Genomic DNA, 12,488 nt, shown 5'->3' on the forward strand with positions numbered 1-12,488 from the left:
GATCACGCCGCGTTCTGGGCCCTATGGCAAGCAGGTGGGAGGGAAAGGCAAAAAATCAAGAAATCTTTATTAGAGTGCCTACGAAGAGGTGTTTAGTTAATAGATCAAGCCAACAGTAAGAAGTATCACCTAAAATAATACAGTTTAGCTTGCTGCAAGTAAAGGCGTGCGCTTTCATTTTGTTTATATTGTTGTTTAAAGAACTGAACTGCTGGAGTGGAGAAGGTAAGGTTCTGCTCTGTCAGCAAGGTGCCTAGCTAGTTAAGTAATTGTTTTTCCATTATATTCTAATGGCCAGCAAATACTGTTGCTCATGGGGTCCATTGACGCAGTCCTAGCTACCGGTTATTTGCTAACATAGTCTCTCATTTCAAATGAAATGGTTGAGGGATTTTAAAGGTGCATTTTTAGTTCACTGTGTTTCTAAAAAGCATTATTTGTATTGTAGGAAGCTACCTGACGGAACCCGTTTACAGAACCCAAGACTTCTCTTTGTTTTTGAATGAATGGTCAAGGCATCACCTGCGCTGGGCGTCCATGGCATTCATACTGTACGCCAGTGCTCCATGATGGGGCTAGAAGTTTCCACGATCATGTATTTGAATATGAATAACTACATGCTGTATAGCCATTGGCTTGCTGATTGCCTATTGTTTTCTACTTGATATAGACATTAGCTAGCCTAAATCTATTATTTCGCGAAACGTGCCCTAGTCCGTAGATAGAAAAATAATTGCCTCACGGTTTCATCATGCTTCCTGACTTGTCATCAGCACTTGAATTAAGTCACAGAACATCCACTTACCTGAACAGTGTTAGAAAAGTACCCCAAATCATACTTGAGTCATTTTCTATTAAGTTATCTTTACTTATACTCCAGTGAAAGTCACCCAGTGATATACTACTTGAGTGAAAGTCAAAGTATTTTGTTTAAAATATACTTTACTTGGAAAGTTAATGTAATTGCTGCAATGTACTTAAGTATCAAGTTAAAGTAGCAAAAATCGTTTCAAATTACTTATATTAAGCAAAGCAGATGGCCACTTAATATTTATTTACTGATAGCCAGAGGCAGGCTCTCACTCAGACCTAATTTACTTACGAAGCATGTGTTTTTTTGTGTGTCTGCCAGATCAGAGGCAGTAGGGATGACCAGGGACGTTCTCTTGACAAGTGTGTGAATTACACTATTTCTGTCCTGCTAAACATTCAAAATGTAACTAGTAGTTTTGGGTGTCAGGGAAAATTTATGGAGTAAAAATTACACTGTTCTTCAGGAATGTAGTGAAGTAAAAGTTGTCAAATATTAATAGTGAAGTACAGATATTTAAAAAAAAAACTACCTAAGTAGTACTTTAAGCATTTTTACTGAAGTTCTTTACACCACTGCCTGAATGCACCTGGACAGTGAAGGTGGCATATATAGATTTTTTTTTTTATCACCTTTATTTAACCAGGTAGTCTTGTTGAGAACAAGTTCTCATTTACAACTGCGACCTGGCCAAGATAAAGCATAGCAGTGTGAACAGACAACAGTTACACATGGAGTAAACAATAAACGAGTCAATAACGCTGTAGGAAAAAAATAGTCTATATACATTGTGTGCAAAAGGCATGAGGAGGTAGGCGAATAATACAATTTAGCAGATTAACACTGGAGTGATAAATGATCAGATGATCATGTGCAAGTAGAGATAATGGTGTGCAAAAGAGCAGAAAAGTAAATAAATAAAAGCAGTATGGGGATGAGGTAGGTAAATTGGGTGGGCAATTTACAGATGGACTACGTACAGCTGCAGCGATCGGTTAGCTGCTCAGATAGCAGATGTTTAAAGTTTGTGAGGGAAATAAATGTTGTCCCCAACTAGAGTTTGGAATTCTGAAGTCTGAATAATGGTTACAGGCTGACTACACAGCTCGTGTGAGTTGCAAAACATATTTGGACATTTATATTCAATTATTGCACCCTCACTGCTCGCGCACGCCAACGAGCGTCTGTATTGCCACGGTCTAAAATAGAAGTCGGTGCTATTTGTGATGAGGATCGCACTGCAAGTCCTGCCTCTCCCATCTCCTCATTGGTTTATAGATGCAGGTACTCACGTGCCAGCTCCTCATTGGTTATACCCACTTGGGTGACTGAAAGACGAACGAGGTCAGTGGCAGTAATGCACCTATTTTATGAAAGTTGCCAATCGCAATATAAAGTCCAGAGAAGAGAAGGCTTGGAAGGAGGAGAGATGACTAGAAATGATGCCTTTTGACCGTTTTATGTGTGGATTAATTAGAGGACCTTGTGCATTTCAGGTAAAATAACAACTCAATGTTTATATTCCCGGGACAAATTAGGAATTGCAATCTGGGAGACGGATTTACATAGGAACAATAGAGCCTGGGACCTAATTTTAAAAATTCAGCTTTTTTTTTTTGCCTGCCATATCAATTCTGTTATAGTCTGAGACATTATTTTAAGTTTTAGAAACTGGGCCTGAGTAACAGGCAGTTAACTTTGGGCACGTCAGTCAGGCGGAAATTCACGAAATTAGACCCTATCCCTAACAAGTTTTAATGCTTTTTGACCAGTTCCCAAATTAACGTAATTGGTTCAGTTTGTTTTGGTATTTTAACCTGCGTGTCGTGATCGCGTTTGGTGTGGGGGGGGACAAAATACATTTATGCGCGATGGCGCACGCATGCAGCCGGTTTGGTTTCGTGCTGAAGAAGAATGGCAGAGCATTATCTAAGTATTCTTGTGGACTTCCTACATCTTACATGGTATGAAAGGTTTTGTATAGGTGAAAGCAATGTGGTGTATGACCACCAGGCTTTGGCTTTCACCGCTCCTCCTGTTCAACAGTGCAGGTAACGGAATGGACACACAAGAACAGGAGCCATCTTTGAGATGTTCCTTTTACCTTACTTGCTGCTCTAGAGCAGTGGTTCCCAAACTGTGCGACACTAGGTTTTTTTTGGAGCTCAACACTGCTTTCAAGTTGTAATAGTAGAATTCACAAGGTGCTATTTTCAAAATTGGGTAGTGCATCAGTGTTCCTCTTCTCATGCCAGTCATTGCATACCGTAGAGCTATTTATTAGCTCAACTAGCCCATGTGAGTCAATGTTTTTTAGCAATGTTTTTTTGTTGGAATGTTTGAGTCACTCAAATATCACATAAATAAAGGCATGACAATGTGTAGAACTGCAGGGAATAAGCTTTAAACTTGCTAAATGTTCTCTCTGCCAACAAGAGGGGTGTGAACAATGTGTCACGTACAGGACTTGTGCCCATAGAAAGATATAAAGACATGGTGTGCAGTGGGGTGTTGTGTGATGTTCCCCAATTCTGGAAGGGGGGCCTGAGTGGAAACACTCTAGAGCAGGGTTTCCCCAAAATCAGTCTTAGGGCCCCCCTGGGTGCACTGATTCAAAGCTTGATGAGTTGGTTATTTAATCAGCTGTGTAGTGCAAAAACAAAATGTACTACCGGGGGATGTGTTCACTCTATTTCCTTTCTGAAACATTACTTTTTACTATTTGCTGATATGCATTGTATAGAGAAATTGATGTTCTTGTGCATTTGTTTTTTTTAAGCACCTGCCAAATTGATATTTGATCCCCCAAAAATACTTCTAAAACAAATGACAACATTTGTAGCTAATGGATTTGTACAGGATAACAAAACCGAGTCGAGGATAATGAATCTTTGAGGTCTCAAAATATTGAACCAATTATTTCTTCAGCACACTTACCATGTCACTAGGAAGGCTGCTGTTAGCATTTGAATATCTGTTTTTGTTCTGCTTTGTGTGTACAGGTCACCATGAGGAGGAAGCTGACTTTATGGGCTTGCTTCTGTCTCGTCTTGGCTCTGCTGCCTTCACAAACAGGTACTAACACCACGTGGTTATTCCATCCAAGACACCTGCCCGCATCAAGCACCGGCAGATTCGCTTAACACCAAATTCAAATTTCAACGTAAATCTGAATGCCTCCATTTTGAGTGCGAGAAGGAAATGGACACGTGCAAAGGTTATAGTTAATCTGTCACATTACTATGATGCATTGTCTTTATTTGTACCTATTTCCACATGAATTTACTGATGCACGGATGAACATTGACTAAGTTCGATGTCAACTGATGCAAAAGACTGATTAAGCACTCACATTGCCACCATACCACTGTAGCCAGTGAGAAATCATTGAAGCAAATCACCTTTAGTATTGTCTCACTTAGTCTGTAATAGAGGTCGACCGATTATGATTTTTAAATACCGATTAATTGGATGATTTTTTTTTTTTTTTTTGCAATGACAATTACAACAATATTGAATGAAAACTTAATTTAACTTAATATAATACATCAATAAAATCAATTTATCCTCAAATAAATAATGAAGCATGTTTAATTTGGTTTAAATCATGCAAAAACAGTGTTGGAGAAGAAAGTGGAATATGTGCCATGTAAGAAAGCTAACGTTTCAGTTCCTTGTTCAGAGTATGAGAACATATGAAAGCTGGTGGTTCCTTTTAACATGAGTCTTCAATATTCCCAGGTAAGAAGTTTCAGGTTGTAGTTATAGGAATTATAGGACTATTTCTCTCTATACCATTTGTATTTCATATACCTTTTGACTATTGGATGTTCTTATAGGCACTTAAGTATTTCCAGTGTAACAGTATCGCTTCCGTCCCTCTCCTCGCTCCTACCTGGGCTCGAACCAGGAACACATTGACAACAGCCACCCTCAAAGCAGCGTTACGCATGCAGAGCAAGGGGAACAACTACTAGAAGGCTCAGAGCGAGTGACGTTTGAAACGCTATTAGCGCGCACCCCGCTAGTTAGCCATTTCACATCACATCGTCACACCAGCCTAATCTCGGGAGTTGATAGGCTTGAATTCATAAACAGCAGAGCTGCTGGCAAAACACACAAAAGTGCTGTTTGAATGAATGCTTATGAGCCTGCTGGTGCCTACCACCACTCAGTCAGACTGCTCTATCAAATCATACACTTAATTATAACATAACACACAGAAATATGAGCCTTAGGTCATTCATATGGTAGAATCAGGAAACTATAATCTCAACAAAATATTATTTCAGTGAAATAGTTCGCAGCTCGGGAAATTAGTTCGCAATGAGCCAAGGGCCCAAACTGTTGCATATTCCTGACTCAGCGTGCAATGAACGCAAGAGAAGTGACACAATTTCATCTGGTTAATATTGCCAGCTAACCTGGATTTGTTTTTAGCTAAATATGCAGGTTTAAAAATATATACTTCAGTGTATTGATTTTAAGGCATTGATGTTTATGGTTAGGTACACGTTGGAGCAACGACAGTCCTTTTTCACGAATGCGCACTGCATCGATTATATGCAACGCAGGACACGCTAGATAAACTAGTAATATCATCAAAGATGTGTAGTTAACTAGTGATTATGATTAAGTTTAATGCTAGCTAGTAACTTACCTTGGCTTCTAACTGCATTCACGTAACAGGCGGGCTCCTCATGAGGCAGTTGGTTAGAGCGTTGGACTAGTTAACCTTAAGGTTGCAAGATTGAATCCCTGAGCTGACAAGGTAAAAAGCTGTCGTTCTGCCCCTGAACAAGGCAGTTAACCCACCGTTCCTAGGCCGTCGTTGAAAATAAGAATGTTTTCTTTAACTGACTTTCCTAGTTAAATAAAAATTAAATAAAGGTGTAAAAAATTGTTATGAGAACTTGAAATCGGCCCTAATTCCGATTAATCGGTCGACCTCTAGTCTGTACTCATCACTTTGTTATTACAAAAGTACAGGTAATGGAATAATCATACCCATTATTTTGTCCATACAGCCTCTGTTGCAGTCATGTCAGTTGACCTGGGCAGTGAGTGGATGAAGGTAGCGATAGTAAAACCTGGCGTGCCAATGGAGATTGCTCTAAACAAGTGAGTATTGCTATTTTCATTCTCTAGCCATGTCATCGCAATGGGTTTAGGACTTTGTGCTTTTAGACCAAAATCCCTCTTCTATTTCATGTTTGATAAGTATTCATGTGTGAGTACGCTAGCTGTTCTTTAGTGTTTACAATGCATGTTAACATGGCAATACCTAAATGGGCTCGTGTTGAATAGTGAACGAAAATTGGCTGAACTAAGGGTCAGTTTATGATAAAGATTATTTTTAAACATTCTCAAAGCTTTAACTTGTTTCAAATAGTCTGTCTTATCCTTTGTTGCACAGGGAGTCCAGGAGGAAAACACCAATAGCTGTGTGTTTAAAAGAAAACGAGAGACTTTTTGGAGACAGTGCATTGGGAGTGGTAAGGCACTTTGTCATAGATGACCTACCAGGTCACATGTTTTAAAATGTCTATCATACAGTTAGTGCTCTGTACTCCCCCATGTGAATCAATGACTTTCATGAATTAATATCTACACTGACATTGATTTGTTTTTCTTTCTCCCGCAGTCTGTGAAGAACCCCAAATTTGTCTATAGGCATCTTCAGAGCCTCCTTGGCAAGAAGCATGACAACCCACAGGTGGCGGTCTATCAGAAACGCTTCCCCGAGCACCATCTGGTGACAGATGAGAGTCGGGGCACAGTTCTCTTTAGCAACTCGGAGTAAGTCGTTTTTGATTTCATCTCATTGGTTCCCTTTTCCTTTGTTTAGCAGGAGATGATTGAGTGATTTGTTGACGAGTACTAATAATACGGACTTCTATGGACGATATGGGGAAAAATGCTGACCCATTAACTTATTGTTTGTCAGTGTACAATGTTCCTTTGTGTACTGCCCAAATAGCACATTTTAAACCGCCTGTGACAATGTCTTTGATCCAGTATGTCCTATGCTGTAGTTGTGGATAAGAGTGATTGGTTTTGGGGCCTCGTTTCTCTAAGGCATTGTGGCACAGCGGTCTAAGGCACTGCATTGCAGTGCTGGAGGCGTCACTACAGATCCAGGTTCGATCCCAGGCTGTGTCGCAGCCGGCCGCCATGAGGCGGCGCACAATTGGCCCAGCGTCCAGGTTAGGGGTGGGTTTGGCTGCCTGGGATGTCCTTGTCCCATCACGCTCTAGCGACGCCTTGTGGCGGCTTGGTAAATACATGCTGACTTCAGTCACCAGCTGTACGGCGCTTCCTCTGACACATTGGTGCGGCTGGCTTCCGGGTTAAGCAAGCAGTGTCAAGAAGCAGTGCCGCTTGGTTGGGTCGTGTTTGGGAGGATGCATGGCTCTCAACCTTCGCCTCTCCCGAGTCTGTACAGGAGTTGTGGTGATGGGACAAGACAAACTGGATATCATGAAATTGGGGTGGAGAAAGGGGTTACAAAAAGTAATATATATTTTATAAAAATATGAAAAGTGCTTGGCTGTAATGTCTACTGTTTTTCTGCAGAGAAATGCAGTACTCTCCAGAGGAGCTCCTGGGCATGGTTTTGAACTATTCACGTGGACTTGCTCAGGACTTTGCAGGTTTGTCTGTTCACTAGTAGTACGGGGGAAAGGTTTTCTCTCAACATTGTTGCGCAATTATTTTGAAGCCCCCGTTGAATTTATTTTACTCTCGCTTACAGAGCAGCCCATCAAAGATGCAGTGATCACCGTCCCAGTCTTTTTCAATCAGGCAGAGCGCAGAGCAGTCCTGCAGGCCGCACAGATGGCAGGTGTTAAAGTCCTTCGGCTCATCAACGACAACACGGCGGTGGCACTCAACTACGGCGTCTTCAGGAGAAAAGACATCAACAGCACAGCACAGGTGCGCTAACTAGGCTGCTTTTACAAGCGTTTTTTTAACTAGGTTCAGTCTTTTTGAGTTGTGCTTCATAAGTTGTTTCGTGGGTCAGAAAAGGTTGCTTTGTGTAACCCTAGACTTATATTCCCGTTGTCTCTCGCTACAGAACATAATGTTCTATGACATGGGTTCAGGCAGCACAACGGCAACCATCGTCACATACCAGACAGTCAAAACCGACGAGTCGGGTTCCCAGCCTCAGCTCCAGATACGAGGAGTGGGGTGAGACAAAAGGACCTGTATACACACACACACTGCAACACAGGATGTTGGGGAAAGCACACGCCTTGCACTCTGCTCTAATCATTATGAAATAAGGGCTAGTTTTGTTTTCATTCCATATACAGTGAGCGCCAAATGTATTGGGACAGTGATTAAAAAAATACGTTTTGGCTCTCTACTCATGCACTTTGGAACGATAGAATGAGTATGAGGTTAAGGTGCGGACTGTCCACTTGAATTTCAGGCTTTTCATCCATATCGGGTGAACTGTTTCGAAATCACAACACTTTTTGTACGTAGTCCCCCCTTTTTAGGGGACCAAAGGAATTGGGACTAATTCCGCTGTGTAGTTAAGTATTTGCTCTCATATTCATGGTACGCTATGACCACATCAAGTTTGACTCGACATTTGTTGGATGCATTTACTGTTTGTTTAGATTGTTTCAGATTATTTTGTGACCAATAGAAATTAATTGTAAATAATGTATTGTCATTTTATTGTAACTAAGAATGTTTCGAAACACTTCGACGTTCATGTGGATGCTACCATGATTACGGATAATACTGAATGCGTTGAATATTATTACAAAAATATTATTGCTGAATATACCCTCATATTAAAGCTTAGTCTGCACTTTAACTGCATAGTCATTGAATCTTTTCAAAACAATGTGTCACTGTCCCAATTCTTTCGGAGCTCACTAAGTATTTATATTTTCAATGTCTTATTGTGGATCGATGACAAGCACATTTCTCAAATGTTCCTAACCTAACAATGTTCTGTCTTTGACCAGGTTTGACCGCTCTCTGGGGGGCTTTGAGATGGAGCTGCGGCTGCAGGACCACCTGGCCAAGCTATTCAACGAGCAGAAGAAGACAAAGAAGGACGTGAGGGAGAACCACCGGGCCATGGCCAAGCTCCTCAAGGAGGCCCAGAGACTCAAGACTGTGCTGAGCGCTAATGCCGAATTCATGGCACAGGTGACGGGACCTTCGCTAACCCCAGTCTTACACCATTCTCCTTACCTTTGCTGCAGTTTAGAGTAGTTACCAGTTACTCCCATGTCACCCATAGTGTTCTACTGTAGATGTGTAACCTTGTAAATTAATTACACAGGTGAAGCTATCGCATTGCTTCTTTATCCCTCCATTCCCTGTCACTTCCAGTCTTGCACTGTTCTGCTTATTTAGAGAAATATGGTATTTCTTTGGTAACGTTTCTTGTGTATTGATGTTCTGTCAGGTGTGTGTTAGATCTGAAAGTAAGCACCCATTCATTTGGGGAAACGTTTTTAGCTGCACTTTTACAGTTACCCATATTGTTCTACTGTAGATGTGTATTACAGTACATGGAAACCAAATATACTCGCACTCTCTTTGTTGTTCAGGTGGAAGGGCTGCTGGATGACATCGATTTCAAGGCCAAGGTGACCCGTGTGGAGTTTGAGACCCTGTGTGCTGACCTTTTTGAGAGAGTGCCTGGCCCTGTACAGGATGCCCTCAGCTCTGCAGAGATGTCCCTGGTGAGTCACCGCAGCGTGTGTGCATTCATTAGGCACCAAATGGACTTAATCAGGAAGGGACTCCCTGGATTTGTCCAATAACTAGATTTTTGGTTTTCTATTGAAAACCTTAAAACATTTCCCATTGAGTGCCTTAATGAACATGACACTTGTTTGCCCATTGATATTTTAGTAAAGCAGTGGCCAACTTTATTTTACATTTTGGGGAGACTTGGGACTTTTTATGCACAAACGACAGACAAAAGCATCAAAAGTCACCGGGAAAACCAGCATTATCAAAAAGAAAACTAAAGGATATTTGTTCTGAAGTGTCTTTGATCTGAGATGACAGATTGGGAGACAGATTTTTTTTTTGCCCCTTAATTTTGGCACTGAAGTCTCTATATATACTTCCATTCATGTTTTTTCAACTGGTACCGGGGGACCTTCAGGCGAGTCTTGTGAGGCCTGTGGGCGTCCTAGAGCAAAACAACCAACGTGTTTGAGTCTCACCTTTGCAAAGAGGGCTCATATTAGTGTGTAGCCCAAACTGTTTTGACGCTACAGACCGAACTTGGCAGATCGGCTGTACTGACATCAGACGAGTCCCAAGATGCTTGTGGGGGTCGACGAGAAAGTCTTAACTTTCCATAGAGGGGTCATAATATACCGAACAAAAATATAAACGCAACTATTTAGTTAGTTCATATAAGGAAATCAGTCAATTGAAATAAATGTATTGGGCCCTATTCTGTGGATTTCTCATGACTATTTCTCATGACTAGGAATACAGATATGCATCTGTTTGTCAGACCCCCACCCCCCCCCAACAAAAGTCTGTACATGGTGTGACCATTTGCCTCATGCAGTGCGACACATCTCCTTCGTGTAGAGTTGATCAGGCTCTTGATTGTGGCCTGTAGATGCTGGATATTGGCGGGAACTGGATATAAACACATTTTTGCACCACATTTGAGAGAAATAAGCTTTGTGTGGCACAATTTTGGGATCTTTTTTATGTCAGCTCATGAAATATGCGACCAATGCTTTACATATTTTTCAGTAGTTTGTAGGCCAACCCGTTTGGACGCCACAGACTATTTTGTAAGACTGATTTGCAGGGTGTCTCGTGGTCTGACACACTGCAGAGGTGTAAATCCGACAGGCAGATGTGGTGGATTGAGACGCTTCCAATGCAAAACAAAAACATATCTTGCTTGGACATTGACCTTACGGGGTTAAACGTGACATGTTTGACCTTACGGGGTTAAACGTGACATGTTTGACCTTACGGGGTTAAACGTGACATGTTTCAGCATGTCAAGCCTTCAGAGCTACAGAGATTGAACCAACACATGTTTGTTTATTTGCAAGTACTGTAAGTATATCTTCCAACATTGTTTTCCAACAGGATGAGATCGAGCAGGTGATCCTTGTGGGTGGCTCCACCCGAGTGCCTAAGGTGCAAGAAGTGCTGCTCAAAGCCGTTGGGAAGTATGTCCACAGTTTCACTTGACACTGTCAATACTTGGGGCTCTACACTACATGATGGACATATTGTCCAGGGTTTTGGCTGCAAGATGTCATATTCACAACAAACCTCCCTAGACAATGGAACACAATAGAATAGAGTAGGTGCTTTACCTGAAAGTGTCAGGTAGTATCTACTAGAGTGATGGTATGTAACTCACATGTTGGAAATGCTCCATCTGGGATGAAATGGCTTAAAGGGATAGTTGGACCCAAAATCAAACTGTGCCAGGTGTTTTTGGACCTGAAAAATGGAAATTAGACTAAGGTGTACACCATTTGTTGTGAAGATCAGCTAGATATTAATATGAAATTGGCCAATCTTCCCTTAAATTTGGGCACTGAGCAAATTGCAGGTCTGAGCGTGAACTTGAAAGTTGTGAAAATTCTGTGCAACTTCCGGCTGTGCCTATTTTAAGTTGCCGAGTAGACTACGATGGCTTTTTGATCATAATGTATTAGGCATACAGGGCCTTGTAAAATGATTCAGTATTTCCTATGTTTGTTGCATTACAACCTGTAATTGATTTATTTGGATTTCATGGAATGGACATACACAAAATAGTCAAATGGTGAAGTGGGGGAAAAATTTTACTCGTTTACAAAAATTCTACAAAATGAAAAGAGTTGTGCATATGTATTCACCCCCTTTGCTATGAATCCCCCTAAATAAGAGCTGGTGAAACCAATTACCTTCAGAAGTCACATTAGTTTGCCCACAGGTGGACTTTAAGTGTCACATGATCTGAGTATGTGTATATATGCATGTATGCACCTGTTCTGAAAAGCCATAGAGTCTGGGGCACCATGAAGACCAAGGAGCTGTCCAAACCTTGTCAGGGACTAAGTAGTGAAGTACAGATCAAACTTTGAATGTCCCACATTAAATGAAAAGAAAATGGCACCGCAACAAACCTGCCAAGAGAGGGCCTACCACCAAACTCAGACCAGGCAAGGAGGGAATTACTCAGAGGCAACAAAGAGACCATGAAGGAGCTGCAAAGCTCCACAGCGGAGATTGGAGTATCTGTCCGTAGGACCACTTTAAGCCGTACACTCCACAGAGCTGGGCTTTATGGAAAAATGGCCAGAAAAAGCCGTTGCTTAAAGAAAATAATTAGCAAACACATTTGGTTTTGCCAAAAGGCATATAGGAGACTCCCCAAATATATGGAAGAAGGTACTCTGGTCAGATGAGACTAAAATGGAGCTTTTTTTGTTCAAGGAAATTAACACACCCTGAGAACACCATCTTTTTCATTGGCAGGGACTGGGAAACTGTTCAGAATTGAAGGAATGATGGATGTCGCTAAATACAGGGAAATTCTTGAGGGAAACCTGTTTCTGTCTCCCAGAGATTTGAGAATGGGACAGAGATTCTCCTTCCAGTAGGACAATGATCCTAAGCATACTGCTTAAGCAAAACGTGAGTGTGTTAAGGGGAAATGCAT

At 41.4% G+C, this 12,488-nt stretch overlaps 1 protein-coding gene across 6 annotated transcripts in view; it reads left to right on the plus strand.

The window, feature by feature from the left end:
* LOC135548920 (hypoxia up-regulated protein 1-like) overlaps positions 1–12,488 on the plus strand; it is a 31,272-nt gene continuing 18,784 nt past the window's right edge. Inside the window, exons 1-12 of one of the 6 annotated variants that reach the window (XM_064979013.1) lie at positions 1–225; positions 449–595; positions 3,814–3,886; positions 5,839–5,932; positions 6,228–6,306; positions 6,456–6,610; positions 7,388–7,464; positions 7,566–7,747; positions 7,890–8,005; positions 8,800–8,986; positions 9,394–9,528; positions 10,919–11,001. In XM_064979013.1, coding sequence (XP_064835085.1) covers positions 503–595; positions 3,814–3,886; positions 5,839–5,932; positions 6,228–6,306; positions 6,456–6,610; positions 7,388–7,464; positions 7,566–7,747; positions 7,890–8,005; positions 8,800–8,986; positions 9,394–9,528; positions 10,919–11,001 — 1,274 coding nt within the window. In that variant the 5' untranslated portion in view covers positions 1–225; positions 449–502. Of the gene's footprint in view, positions 226–448; positions 596–3,813; positions 3,887–4,493; positions 4,553–5,838; positions 5,933–6,227; positions 6,307–6,455; positions 6,611–6,889; positions 7,018–7,387; positions 7,465–7,565; positions 7,748–7,889; positions 8,006–8,799; positions 8,987–9,393; positions 9,529–10,918; positions 11,002–12,488 lie in introns of those variants that run through there. The other 5 variants (XM_064979012.1, XM_064979014.1, XM_064979016.1 and 2 more) reach the window with 5 other exon arrangements.

This window comes from Oncorhynchus masou, chromosome 11 (assembly GCF_036934945.1).
Source record: "Oncorhynchus masou masou isolate Uvic2021 chromosome 11, UVic_Omas_1.1, whole genome shotgun sequence".
NCBI lineage: Eukaryota > Metazoa > Chordata > Actinopteri > Salmoniformes > Salmonidae > Oncorhynchus > Oncorhynchus masou.